Consider the following 13,135-nt stretch of genomic DNA (forward strand, 5'->3'; position numbering starts at 1 on the left):
ACCCAGAGACTCCCCAGACTCTGGAATTGACTGCCCACACATGTCAAGCAGAGCGCCTCTTTGGCCCTCTTCAAAAGGAACCTTGATGATTGGATGGGAGATAGGAAATTCACCCTGGGAATCATGTCAGTTGCCCTGCTAGACAGGGGTCCAGGGAAGTAAATATTGTGGGAAGAAATAACCAGGGAATTGTTATGGCTAAGCTCGTATAGGCTCTAGGGCCAATAGCCTAGTACCAACCTATGAACCTAAGAGAGTAGAAATTGGTGATCTTTCACAGAAGAATCTGCAAAATACTAGTGCAATAAACCAGGGCCGTAAAGTGATAATGGGATGGGAAAGCTCGCTAATGATGTCAGTGGCTAGTGTTAAATACCAATTTAAGTTCAGAAGGAAGCGGATAGGTGAATTTTAAAATGCTGATAGATAGTATCCCCTTGTGTAGGAATGAAATACCTTTATGGTTGTAGCTTGAAGCGTTTGGTTTGAATGTTTACTTCCAGTTTTTTATGCATGTGTCTTATCGTTTCATTATTTTTTAAACATTTGTTAACCATGTAACATACCTCTCAACCTCTTAATGCAAAAAACAAAAAATCTGGATAAGACAGAATGGGAGACAAAGGCCCCAAAATAGGGACAGATTTTAAGGTACTTTTCTGTTATCAGGGCAACACTTCTAACATGCTACCACACGCACGTAGTGATCGTGTTATGTATATAGAACAAAAAATTATGGCTTTTTGGCAAATCATTGAGTGTTAACGTAAGAAAATATCGACAGACGTTCTGTCTTTCTACCTTTGTAACAGCAATATTTAAAATCTGGCCCTGACTTGGATCTTTGTCGTTCACCAAATCATATTATCACTTTTGCGTAGAATGGTGTGGGAAATCTGGACAGCCTGGTTAAGGGAGTGGGTGAGAAACTTTTGGTGAGATTTTTCTTGAATATGTTCAGCAGCACTGTCCCTAAGTTCTGTAAGTCTTGTTAAGTATTACAGTAAAAGGAAACTACTACACATCTAAACTGCTTTCCTGCCCTAATAAAGTGGAGGGAGATGTGTGTATGTGTGTCTGTATTCTGACACATAACATAGTCTCACACCACCAATCCAGATTTTTGCATAATGGCCAGATTTGTCCTGCCTGGTTTTGGTCTGTTCCTCATACAGTTTGTTTTTTTTTTTTCTGGGAAATCATCAAGGCTTGAATTCGGTACATACTGACAGACATTTGAGTGTTACACTGCACACCTTTCAAATAACGGCACCTAATCTGAATTCTGGATTTCTACATTTGTACCAGCAATATTTAAAATCTGTCCCTGACTTGGATGTTTGCCCGTCACCCCCCCATTCTTTTTGGCTTTGTCCACAATACCACCACATACAGGGGGAGAGGTATACCTCTCACATGTCTCTCATTTTTCAGATTTGCAGAAAGTGTCTGTTTTTGCGTATTAATTTTGGTCCGGTTGTAGTAAAATTTATGAAATTGTACTGAACCAGTGAGGATCGTCAGCAGCAGCTATCAAATCATTGCGAGCACATGGAAAGCATTTATTACAAGTGTTGCCCCGATAACAGAAAAGTATTGATTTTAAATATCGCTTGTATAAACTTAGAAAGTTAATAGAATAATGGTGTTTGTGTTACACGCATGTTCTGAGGATTTGATATCTGAAACTCAAATGTAAGTAATTATTTAGTGAATTTAGTTCTCAGATTATTCCAGTGATTTGGCAAAAAAAAAAAACAGGCATTTTATGAGGAACAGACCAAAATATGGGACAAAAATCTGGACAGTTGAGTGGTATGCTGAGTAAGAGTATTGGTCCCAAGAAAACCTTTCATTCACCATCGGTCTCGAAACAGGACCAAAAATAATACCACCAATGCTATTATTTTTAAAATACCACACAAAAAGGAGTTTACAATAGTTGGAGCGCTTATCAAGTGGAATTCTAATAACAAATAATTCATAAATGTATTTGTTTCTTTATATATTAGCTAATGATTTCCAAGTTAAATGAAATAAGGGGAAATGAAGCTGCATCCCATGGGGTCAAAAATGTGAAGTACTAACTATTACGTACAAGAATGCAAACTTCCCTCTGTCCCACAACACTAACTTATCGGTCTTAACTTTCTTAGTATAAAATGAAGTAGCATACGCAGTGGTGAACTCCACCCAAGATGTGCCCACTTCTTTCGTAAGCAGCTATGATTGATGGGCAGTGACATACTGGACATACCCATCGTGTAAATCAGCATAACATTTAATCTGATATTAATCCTCGTTCAGTCCTTACATGTGGGTATCGGTTCCAACCTCGGAACCGAGCCGGTCATCTTCCAAGCCCGCGCCAGCTACAAACTCTCGAGCTAAAAACTCTTACCCAGAATTCCCCTCTCTCTGTTACCCCAGATTTCGTTTGCCGCATCACCATTCGGTCGTGTCAATCTACTTCTCTTGAGCTAAGTACAGTATTTTTCTTCATACTAAGTTCTAAGACAGCTTTTTTTCACAAAAAAGTTATTAGACAGTTATCTCTTACCTTATCGCATTTAGCGACTACCCTTTTTCGAATCCTTTTCAACTCCTTTTCCTCTCTTTTTACCGTGAGGTAATTCCTTTTTTACCATCGTAGGTAAACCCCTTTTCCTTCATACCTTCTGGTATTTCTTGTACCATTGCTGGCATTTTTCTGTTTTTTCTTTCTTTCCTTCTAACATGACAGATAAAAAAGGTAGCCCAAGATTTAAAAGATGTTTAGACTGTGGCCATAAATTACCTACTTCACATGTACATTCCCTGTGTGTCTATTGCTTGGGTGTGCCTCATTTAACAGTTGACCTGACTTGCGGGATTTGTAAGAATTTCTCTAACAGGACGTTAATTGAGAGGAAAAATAAATTAATATTGAAGGGGCTACTTAAATCTCCTTTTTCAGAGGCTATTTCTGGGTCGGAGGCTTCAACCCCTCCAAGATCCCATAAGAAAAAGAGTGATGAACATAAAAAGGCCAAGTCTCCTCCTTTGTCCCCAGCTGGGGACCCTCAGGAACTGAGACCCAAGAAAGCTAAGTGTTCCAGTTTGGATTTGACTTCTTCGGCTCCAGCACTTTTGGTGCCTAGGCCTTCGGCACCGAGACCATCAGCGGCACCTGCGACCTCGGCACTGATTAGTGTGCCCCATACTGCATTGGTACCGAGGAGCTTCTTGGTTCAGACTCTCTTACCGGCACCGACAGTCCAGTCGATGCCGACTGTTATGACGTTGATGGATGTTTTTATGCCCATTTCCTTTTCAGCTACGACAACTTACCCGGCACAGACTACCCTCTTGGTACCGACTATTCAGTTTTCATCACCGATGTTTTCAGCTCAGGCCTTAGCACCGACAACCACTTTGGTACCGACAGACCAAGCCTTTGGCACCGATGATTTCCTTGGTGCAGACACCAGTAGTTCAGTCCATTACAGCTCCATTGTTCTCAGTGCAGACCACCTCCATGGTGGGCACCGAGTTTGCTCTGTCCTTGGATAGACCTGACTCTCCCTCAACCATGTCTGTGAAATCCGCTAGAAGCCTCTCTGAACACAATGTGTTGCATCTTGTGGATCAAGTGCTTTTGGCCAGAGGTATCCCACCCCCCAAGACCTATCCTTCCTCAGGAGGTGATCACCCTTTACCAAAGACCCCTACTTATTCTCCTCCTTCATTGCCTTTGAAGCCCCTTGATATAGCACAGTCTTCCCCCACTACGGTTCTTTTTATAGACCTCACTAAGGAGCCGCAGTTGTCTTTGTGGCAGGAGAGTATTGTCACAGCCCAGGATGTCAGCTGTAGCATACGTACTTTGGCATTTCACAGCCATCCAGGAACTCCAATTCAGCAGGCTGAGCCACTTAGGTGAGGGGTTACCCCTGCCTTGGGTCCCCATCCCTCTTCAGGTGGACTGGCCTTCCAGCCAATGGAGAAGGCTCTGGTATCGGTTGGAGATCCTGTGCTATCACTATCCCTGCACTCTTCTGGACCGCAATGTACACAAGCCACTCCTAGCAGACACCGGGCGCAAGGGCCTCAGGACATACTCCCACAGGAGACCTCTTTTGAGCTGTCTTCCCCAACGTCTCCCTCTGAGGAAGATCATCAAAAGAACTCGTGTAAGAGGAGGCACATGGACTCCACAGAGGAGTCCCTTACTGAAGACACAGACTTCGATGATGGGGAAGGGTCCCCTTGATTACCCTCTGAGGTATCCTTTGGTGATATCTTTGAAATCCTTAAACAGAGAGGTGACTGGCAGCCCTCTAACCTGACCTCTGAAGAGTCTGTGTTCCTGCAGGCCTTTCATGCCCAGCCCCCTACCTCCTGGATTACTCCACCTGCCGACAAACTTGTCCAGCTCGTTGTGCAGCGTGCGTGGAAGGCTCCTGACACAGTTGAGGCCATTCCCCAGAGGCCAGATAAAAGTTTGTCCCCTCTTGCTACTGATCCCCATTGGTCCAAAGGTCTTCCTGTAGATGCTTTGGTGGTGGCGGCCACAACTAAAAAGGACTTGGCAGAAGAAGAAAGCCAGACTGTCCATCCACCCAACAAAGAGTCCCAGGCTCTGGACAGAATAGGAAAGCGTACTTTTGCATCAGCGACCTTTGCAGTCAGGTCCCTGAACTATATGGCACATTTTACCAGGCTTCAAAGAGACTTAATTTCTAAGCTCTCTGAAACATTGGCTGGAGCTGTGTCTGATGAGGTCCGTGACAAAGTAGCCTCTCAGCTAGCCACCATCGAATTGATATCTAACTCCTCCATGCACCTGATATCTCATGCATCAGAAGGAGCAGCTAGAGCGATGGGTTCAGACATTGTTCTGAGGTGACATGCCTGGATGCGCTTGTGTAATTTCATAGAACCCTTCAAGGCTTTCTTTCACATCGCTCCCATCGAAGCCTCATCATTGTTCGGACCCAAGGTTTAAATCACACTGGCCAGATGTGAACAGGATGGTAAGACCCTTTCTGCTGAGGGTGTCCATTATTCTTCCCCTCAACGTGCTTTCTCCAGAAACAAGAAGAGTGGGAAGATATTGCAGAAAAAGTCTCAAGGTTCTTTCCATGACACACAGGCCGAGTTCTCCCCTAGAGGCACAGGGGGAAACTCTCAGGGATGACACCCCTTTTGAGGCAGAGGGGTTCTGCATAATCAGGGTTCCAGGGATTCTTTTCCTGGCCATTCCTACCAGCGCTCCTGAAGAGCGGCCCAACTGCTTTCCTCTGGAAGTGGTTGGGGGTCATTTCTCTTTGTACCCTTCTGCCTGGCTAACCATTACCACCGATTCTTGGGTGCAAAGGACAATAACCAGAGGTTATCATATCCCCTTTGACCTTTGTCCCGCTCCCCTAACAAGCCTACCTGACATTCCATCCAGTCAAAGGGAAGAAGCAGCGTTAGAGATTTCAAAGCTGCTAAGAAAAAAGAGTCATCCAAATAGTCCCTCCGGACCAGATAGGATCCGGATTCTACTCAAGACTATTTTTGGTGCCAAAGAAAACTGGGGACTGGAGACCAATTTTGGATCTCAGTGTATTGAACAAGTTTGTAAAAGTACAGAAATTCCAGATGGTCACAATACGGTCTATCCTTCTGCTTTTGGAAAAAGATGAGTGGATGTGCCCGATAAATCTTCAAGATGTGTACTACCACATAAAAGTGGACAGACCATCAAGAAGATTCCTTCGCTTCCGTGCAGGAGCCAGTCATTACCAGCTCAGAGTACTGCCCTTCGGACTCTCTACAGCCCCCAGAGTGTTCACAAAGTGCATGGCAGTTGTCACAGCTCACTTGCGACTACAAGGATGCCAGGTGTTTCCATATCTAGACGATTGGCTCATCTCCGCCCCCACCAGGCATCTATTGGAAGAAGCCCTGGCATACTCTCTCCTCACAGCAGAAAGGCTAGGCATAACCATAAACTGGCAAAAATCCAATCTCACCCCATCTCAGTCCACAGAATTCATAGGGGTCATCTTGAATACAAAGAATTGCAGAGCATCCATTCCAGAGCACAGAATTCTAAGGATAAAGCAGCAACTGATTCCAATCCTTTCAAGGGAGAAATCCACAGCTCATTCTGTTCTCCAGTTGTTGGGTTCCATGGCAGCCTCCATTACAATTGTCCCCTGACCAGGTTTCACATGAGGCCTCTACAGTAGCTACTGCTCACCCAGTGGTATCACTTTCAGTACCCTCTTTCAGCCAAGATTTGGGTAACTCACAGGTGCAAACAAGATTTAAATTGGTGGATGGCGCACAATCCATCACAATGGTCTTGCCCCTTCTCCCCCCAACAGCCCAAGGCTACAGTGACCATGGATGTCTCCCTGATGGGGTGGGGGGGCTATTTCAGAGACAGACAGTCCAAGGTACTTGGTCCGAAATGGAGGCCCATCTGCATATAAATGTTCTAGAGCTGAGGACGGTGCTTCTGGCATTGCAAGCATTCCATCCCCTGCTGCCATCTGGGACTATTGCAATACAATCAGACACCATGGCGGTGGTCTGGTACATCAACAAACAAGGTGGAACCAAATCTTACCCACTCTGTCGAGAGGCAATGAGTATATGGCAATGGGCAATGGCTACTAACTGCTTTCTTCTAGCAACGCACATTCCCGGGAGTTCCAACGTGATAGCAGACAGACTCAGCAGGTGTATTCTACAACCTCATGAGTGGTCCCTGAATCCCTTGATAGTGGCAGAGATTTTCAACCGCTGGGGGTCTTCCTTGCTGCGACCACTTTGTGTCCCCGACCAACTGCAAATGCAGCAGCTATTTCGCCCTTATTCCCCCTCTGGGACAGTCACCCAGGGATGCTCTACTCCACGATTGGCCCTCAGGTCTACTTTATGCATTTCCACCTCTCCTCCTCATTCCCCAGTTTCTAAAGAAAGCCCGCCGGTTGAAGAGTAAAGTAATCCTCATAGCACCATATTGGCCTCATCAGATTTGGTTCCCCTTCCTTTGGCCTCACCTGCTAGATCAGTCATGGATTCTCCATTCAACCCCGGGGTTGATCTCCCATCCATAGAATCTGATTCACCCCAACTTGAACAGCCTGAAGCTCACAGCTTGGCTCCTCCAATTCTTTTGATTGCCAGGCAGAATGATCTTTCTTTGCCAGTACGTGACATTCTTATTGCATCTCATAAGTCTTCCACCAGAATTACATATCTCAGCAAGTGGAAAAGATTTACTTTTTGGCTGAAAGAAAAACAAGTAGATCCTTTTTCAGCACCAGTGTTGATAGTATTGGAATATCTGTCTACCCTATTTCAGTCTGGTCTATCTGCCTCTACCATTAGAGTTCATTTGACTGCAATATTTAATTTTCATGATGGTGTCCAAGACTCTTCTCTTATGTCACACAAATTACGCAAGACTTTCATAAAAGGTGTGAATCATCTAAGACCCCCTTTTAGAGAACCTACTCAACCATAGGACCTGTCATTAGTCCTACAAACTTTGACAATGCCACCTTTTGAACCAGCTTCTTCTTGCGACCTCAAATATTTGTCATGGAAAACTTTGTTTTTGGTCGCCATTACCTCTGCCAGACGTATCTCTGAGCTTCAAGCCTTATGCATCAAGAGACCATATTTGATTTTTCATAGAGCTAGAGTGTCATTGAGAACTAATCCTTCCTTTCTGCCAAAAGTGATCTCTGAAATGTCCATTAATCAAACCATTGAATTGCCAGTTTTCTTCCCCAATCATTCAAACAGAGGAGAGGATTGCCTACATACCCTAGATATTCACAGGCAAATTCGCTTCTACTTGAACAGGACTAAGGCTTCTCATAAATCAGACCAGTTATTTTTGGCCTATTCTGGACCTAGAGTAGGATGTACTATTGCTAAGGTCACACTGGCTAAATGGTTAAAAGACTGCATAACCTTAATTTATAGAAAACGTGATATTATATTACATACTACCATAAAGGCTCATTCTACAAGGTTGGTGGAAACTTCTGCTGCCTTCCATGCCAGAGCCTCTTTACATGATATTTGTGCAACTGCAACTTGGGCTCCAGGGGAAGAGCATCTTTTGGTTCTATGGTGCTCTGGAATGTCCTTCCATGAGATCCTCCCAAGAATAAAGGTAGCTGGGGACTCTGTCCCACATGTAAGGACTGAACGAGGATTAACAATATCAGATTAAGAAGTTATGTCTTACCATAACATTCCATCCGTATTGTTGATCCTCATTCAGTCATTACGACCCTCCCTCCTTCCCCCTCCTGTAGCTTCTAGTAGATCTAACCATCTGGTTCTGTTAGGTCATTTGACCAGAGGTAGCCTCTACCTTCCTTTGACTTGCAAACTCAATCTGAGGTAACAGGGAGAGGGGAATTCTGGGTAAGAGTTTTTAGCTCGAGGGTTTGTAGCTGGCGCGAGCTTGGAAAATGGCCGGCTCGGTTCCGACGTCGGAACCGATATCCACATGTAATGACTGAACGAGGATCAACAATACAGATGGAAAGTTATGGTAAGACATAACTTCTTTTTTATTTATTTAACAAACTAGTACATGAGGACACATCTCAGTCTTACCTTTCAACTGTACTTTTCGCAGTAGTCCACATTTTTGCCTCTTATGTTTCCTCTGTTTCTCATAAAATTGTGGTTTTCTGGCAAATCATTGAGGATGATGAGTAAAGGCGGAACATAATGACAGACATTTTATTATACCTTTCAGAAAATTCATGCTAATGCAAACATGTTATTCTATCAACGTTCTAAGTTTATAAGAGCAATATTTTAAAATTGTCCCTATTTTTGAGCCTTTGTCAAGATTTCTTGTTCTAAGAGGTTGAGAGGAATGTTCTTAACTGTCCCCGGTTTTGTTTTATTTTTATTTTCTTTTTTGTCAGGTCCCCTGTAAAATGTGTGTGTGTTTTTACCAAAGTGCAGTGGTAATGTGGGGGAAATCCCGCATAACGCCCAAGTAGTTACCTTAATACTTTCCATTTCTCCCTTTCTCCTTACTAAACTATGTACCTCCCCATTTTCCTGTATGTCTCTTTTTCCCCTAACTCATCCCTCCCTTACTCTCACTTAACTTATATATACAACCTATATATTTACCCCTCACAGTAATCATATTTCCCACGTGGGAACATATTTACTTGTAAATAGCAGTTGTAATCAAGTTTTATACACCTACTTATTGTAACAGACTTAACTTCTATTGTGTAACGCCAAGAACTATATATATAAATATATATATATATATATATATATATGTGTGTGTGTGTGTGTGTGTGTGTGTGTGTGTGTGTAAACTTTTACTAATTGTTATATAATTTCTTTTTATCTTCTAAATTGTATCTTCAAATGCTTTGATTATATGTACACTTCTTGTAACAAGCTGTTATTTTTATACTTTGTATCTATGGAGCTTTTCTCCCCAGGACTCCATTGAAAATGGGCTCTTTCGGCCCAATGGACCATCCCGGCACACAAACTTCAAATAATAAAATAAATAAATCTGCATATTAATCATACAATTTAGACGCCATTCAATAACTTAACTGTCCAATGGTAGGAAAGGACAGGATTACCCGGAAGAGAATAGAAACAATTTGACATTTGCTAACATGGTAGCGCCATGCAGTTAGCACGAGTCGTGTGTTGCGAATTTTGTGCATTTAATCCATATGTTTAGATAATGATATTTGTGAGGCGTTGTGGACCATGGAAATAAAGCAGAGGGTATATTAAAGTATGACCTTATTTAGGAGTGTTCGGGCTATAATTACCACGGTTGTACCTCGGCGGTGGATCACAGTAAGCTTATCCTTAAGACAATGTTTAGTGACACACAGGAATCGACATGTTTCTGTAAACTTACGCACTGCTGTTCACCTTCCAGGAAAAGTAGCGCGTCTCTCCCGTGCTTTTAACAGTGATGTTCTTGCAGCCGGAGATTTGTTTGCAAAAGATTCAGTACAGGACCTTTTAAAGAAACTAGAAACTGAATACAGTGATTGTTTAGAACAAGTAAACACTGTCAATCAGGATGCACAGCTGAAGGTGCTGAGACGAAGAATTGCTGATTTAAGTCCTCTTGTTACCCATTTTAAGCAGCTAAGGGGTAAGGAACAGGAGCTTCAAGAAATTGAAGCCTTGCTGCATGGTGAGTGTTAGCTTAAACATGTGACCTTGCCCATTGCTTAATGTCTACACATGGGAATAAACTCTGGTTTTCCATAAATAAAGCTAATCCGCAATTACTTTGTAAGAAAATTTACAGCTGGTATGTGTCCATCCCTGAATAGTTAAACTGCCATTTAAACTGCTTAGATAAATGAATTACCCATGCGTGTGCATACCTCTCAACTGTCCAGAATTTCGCAGAAAGTCCAGATTTTTGGCTCATCCTTTCAGTCTTTTCCTCATAAAGTCTGTGGTTGCTTACCAAATCACTGGTATTTGAGGACTGAAGTTCGTAAATAATGACATACATTTGAGTTTCATAGGTTGGGATTAGGCTATTGGCCCTAGGGCCTATACAAACCTAGCCATAATAATTCCCTGGCTATTTCTTCCCACATTATTTACTTCCCTGGACTCCTGTCTAGCAGGGTGACTGACGTAATCCCGAGGGTGAATTTCCTTTCTCCATCCAATCGTCAACGTTCCTTTTGAAGAAGGCCAAAGAGGTACTCTGCTTGACATGTATGGGCAGTCTATTCCAGAGTCTGGGGAGTCTCTGGGTCAGGAGCCTGTCCCTCCAGCATGTTTTGTTTATTGTGATGACAAGAATTAGATCCCTGGAGCGTGTGGCTCTGAGGGATTGGGATTTCTTTTAAGTGTAGCATGTCCAACAGCTCTGGGTTTGACATGGCCTTGCATGTTAAACAGAGATCGCCTCTGAGTAGACTATATCCGAGAGAGTATAGCTGGAGTTTTTTAAGGCGGTCAGCGTAAGGCATCTACTTTAGGCTTGTGATTCTTTTAGTGAGGTATTTCTGTGGCCTTTCCAGTTGTTTCAGATATCTTGAGAGGTACATACCAAACAGGGTGTTGTATTCTATAATGGGTCTAATGAGGGATGTGTACAGTGGGACAATGACCTCCTTTTTTCTGGATGAAAAGCCCTTAGTGATGAGGTGTGCCACATAGAAGGGTTTCCTGACTGTTGTGGTGATGTGGTTATCGAAGGTGAGACCACTGTCCACCTGTGTCCCCAAGTCTCTTATCACACTTTCGGTGTTTAGTGTACTGCCACCTATGTGGTAATTCACAGGTACATGTTTTTTCCCAAAAGGGATAACTATACATTTCTTGGAATTGAGCTTGAGCCCATGGCTCTGGCACCAAGCATATGTTTCTGTAAGGCCCTTTTGTAGAGTATCCACATCATTTGGAGATTCAGTAATGGCTCCCAGTTTGCAGTCATCTGCGAACTTTGTTAGCCAGAGTCCCTTAGTGTTGGCCTGTACTTCAGAGAAGTAGATGCCAAACAAGAGCGGTCCCAGGACTGAACCCTGAGGTACTCCACTTGTCACTTGTCTGGAGCTGGATTTGGAGTCTGCTACTTTTACAGTCTGGGTTCTGTCAGTTGGCAACCCATTGAGTGATGTAGGGATTAATGCCCAGCTTCGTAAGTCTATGATTCCAGAGTAAGGGATGGTGTCAAAGGCCTTGGCGAGGTCCAGATAGGCTGTGTGGACTGCCTTACCCTCGTCCACGGCTCTGGAGACTGATTCAAAGAAGTCAATCAGGTTAAAGGTTAAGGAGGCAAGATTGGCCCTTCACGAACCCAAACTGTATGAGGTCCATTGTTTGAAGGTTGCCAATGTCCTTGTTTATAAGTTCCATGGCCTTGCAGATCAGGCTCGTCAGACTGATGGGGTGGTAGTTCCCGGGATCCAAGGTGGATCCCCCTTGTGGAGTGGGATAATTGTAGCTGTGTGCCACTGTGTGGGCACGAAGCCTGAGGTGAGACTATGATTAAACATGACACTTGGGTGAGGTGCCAGTTCATTTTGTAGTTCATGTAATACACAGCCTGGGATGTCATCTGGTCCCATGGGTGCTGTATTCTTAGCTTTGCAGAGTGTATTTTTTTTCTGTGTGGCCGTTATTACCAGAATTTGGCAATCTTCTGGTATTGAGATGGGCCGTTTAGGGGGTGAGAGGGGGGTGAAGTTGGCACTGAATTGATCTACCAGGATGTTGGCAATATCCTTGGGATCAGTGTATTTAATGCCATTCTGTTGTAGCTCAGAGCAGATCTGAGCATTGCCATTTAGATTCTTGACATAGTTATAGAATGCCTTGTGGTTGTCTTTGGAATCTTTGGCAATTTTATTTTCATAACTAGCTTTGGAGGATTTTATGAAGGATTTCAGCTTCTTACTGAGGCTGGTAAGGGAGTTTTTTGTATCCTGGGATTTTCCTCTTTTCTGCAACAGTTTCTTCCTTTTGTTGTAAAGTTTGTTTATGGCAGGGGTCCACTAAATTGTTTTCCTTTTTTGGAGGAGAGCATCTTGGTTCTATTTGGGATGGCACGATTCATGCATGAGTGGATGTGCTCGTACAGTGCCTTAGTGTAGGATTCATCAGTCGAACTTTCAGTTCACGTCTGCATGGGTGTCGTGAAGTTTGTCACTTCTGACTTTAGTAGCATGAAGGTGGCTTTGGAGAAGTTTTTTATGGAGGTTTCCTTACTGGGGGGTGGGATGTGGATGTTAAGGATGATTAGACCTGACCAATGAGGGGGTGACCATAGGTGTGGAGCATCGATTTCCCATGTTGGTAATGACCAGGTTTAGGATATTGGAGCCCCTGGTGGGACTAAGGATTAGTTCATCCAGGGCGTTGGAATTTATGAATTCCAAGAACCGTTGGGCAAAGGTGTTGGTACACAAGTAGTTTTCCCAGTTAATGGCAGGGTAGTTGAAATCACCCAGTATTAGGGTGTTGGGTTGTATCTTAATATTTTCCAGTATATTTAGAAAGGTGTAGTGTGAATCTTGGGGCATGGCGGGGGATCTGTAGCAAGCTACAAATTGGATTGCAGTCTTACCTAGTGTTAGTTGCACCTGGGGAATTTCAGACG

At 43.5% G+C, this 13,135-nt stretch overlaps 1 protein-coding gene across 2 annotated transcripts in view; it reads left to right on the top strand.

Annotated features, from left to right (window-relative positions):
* The first annotated feature begins 9,619 nt into the window (after positions 1 to 9,619).
* The window catches only part of MTRF1L (mitochondrial translation release factor 1 like), a 636,968-nt gene continuing 633,452 nt past the window's right edge, over positions 9,620 to 13,135 (top strand). Inside the window, exon 1 of one of the 2 annotated variants that reach the window (XM_044090388.1) lies at positions 9,620 to 10,204. In XM_044090388.1, the coding sequence (XP_043946323.1) occupies positions 9,793 to 10,204 (412 nt within the window). In that variant the 5' untranslated portion in view covers positions 9,620 to 9,792. The remainder of the gene's footprint in view (positions 10,205 to 13,135) is intronic. The other variant, XM_044090456.1, reaches the window with a different exon arrangement.

Source organism: Protopterus annectens, chromosome 1.part0 (genome assembly GCF_019279795.1).
Source record: "Protopterus annectens isolate FY-2018-M chromosome 1.part0, PAN1.0, whole genome shotgun sequence".
In the NCBI taxonomy this organism is placed as follows: domain Eukaryota; kingdom Metazoa; phylum Chordata; order Ceratodontiformes; family Protopteridae; genus Protopterus; species Protopterus annectens.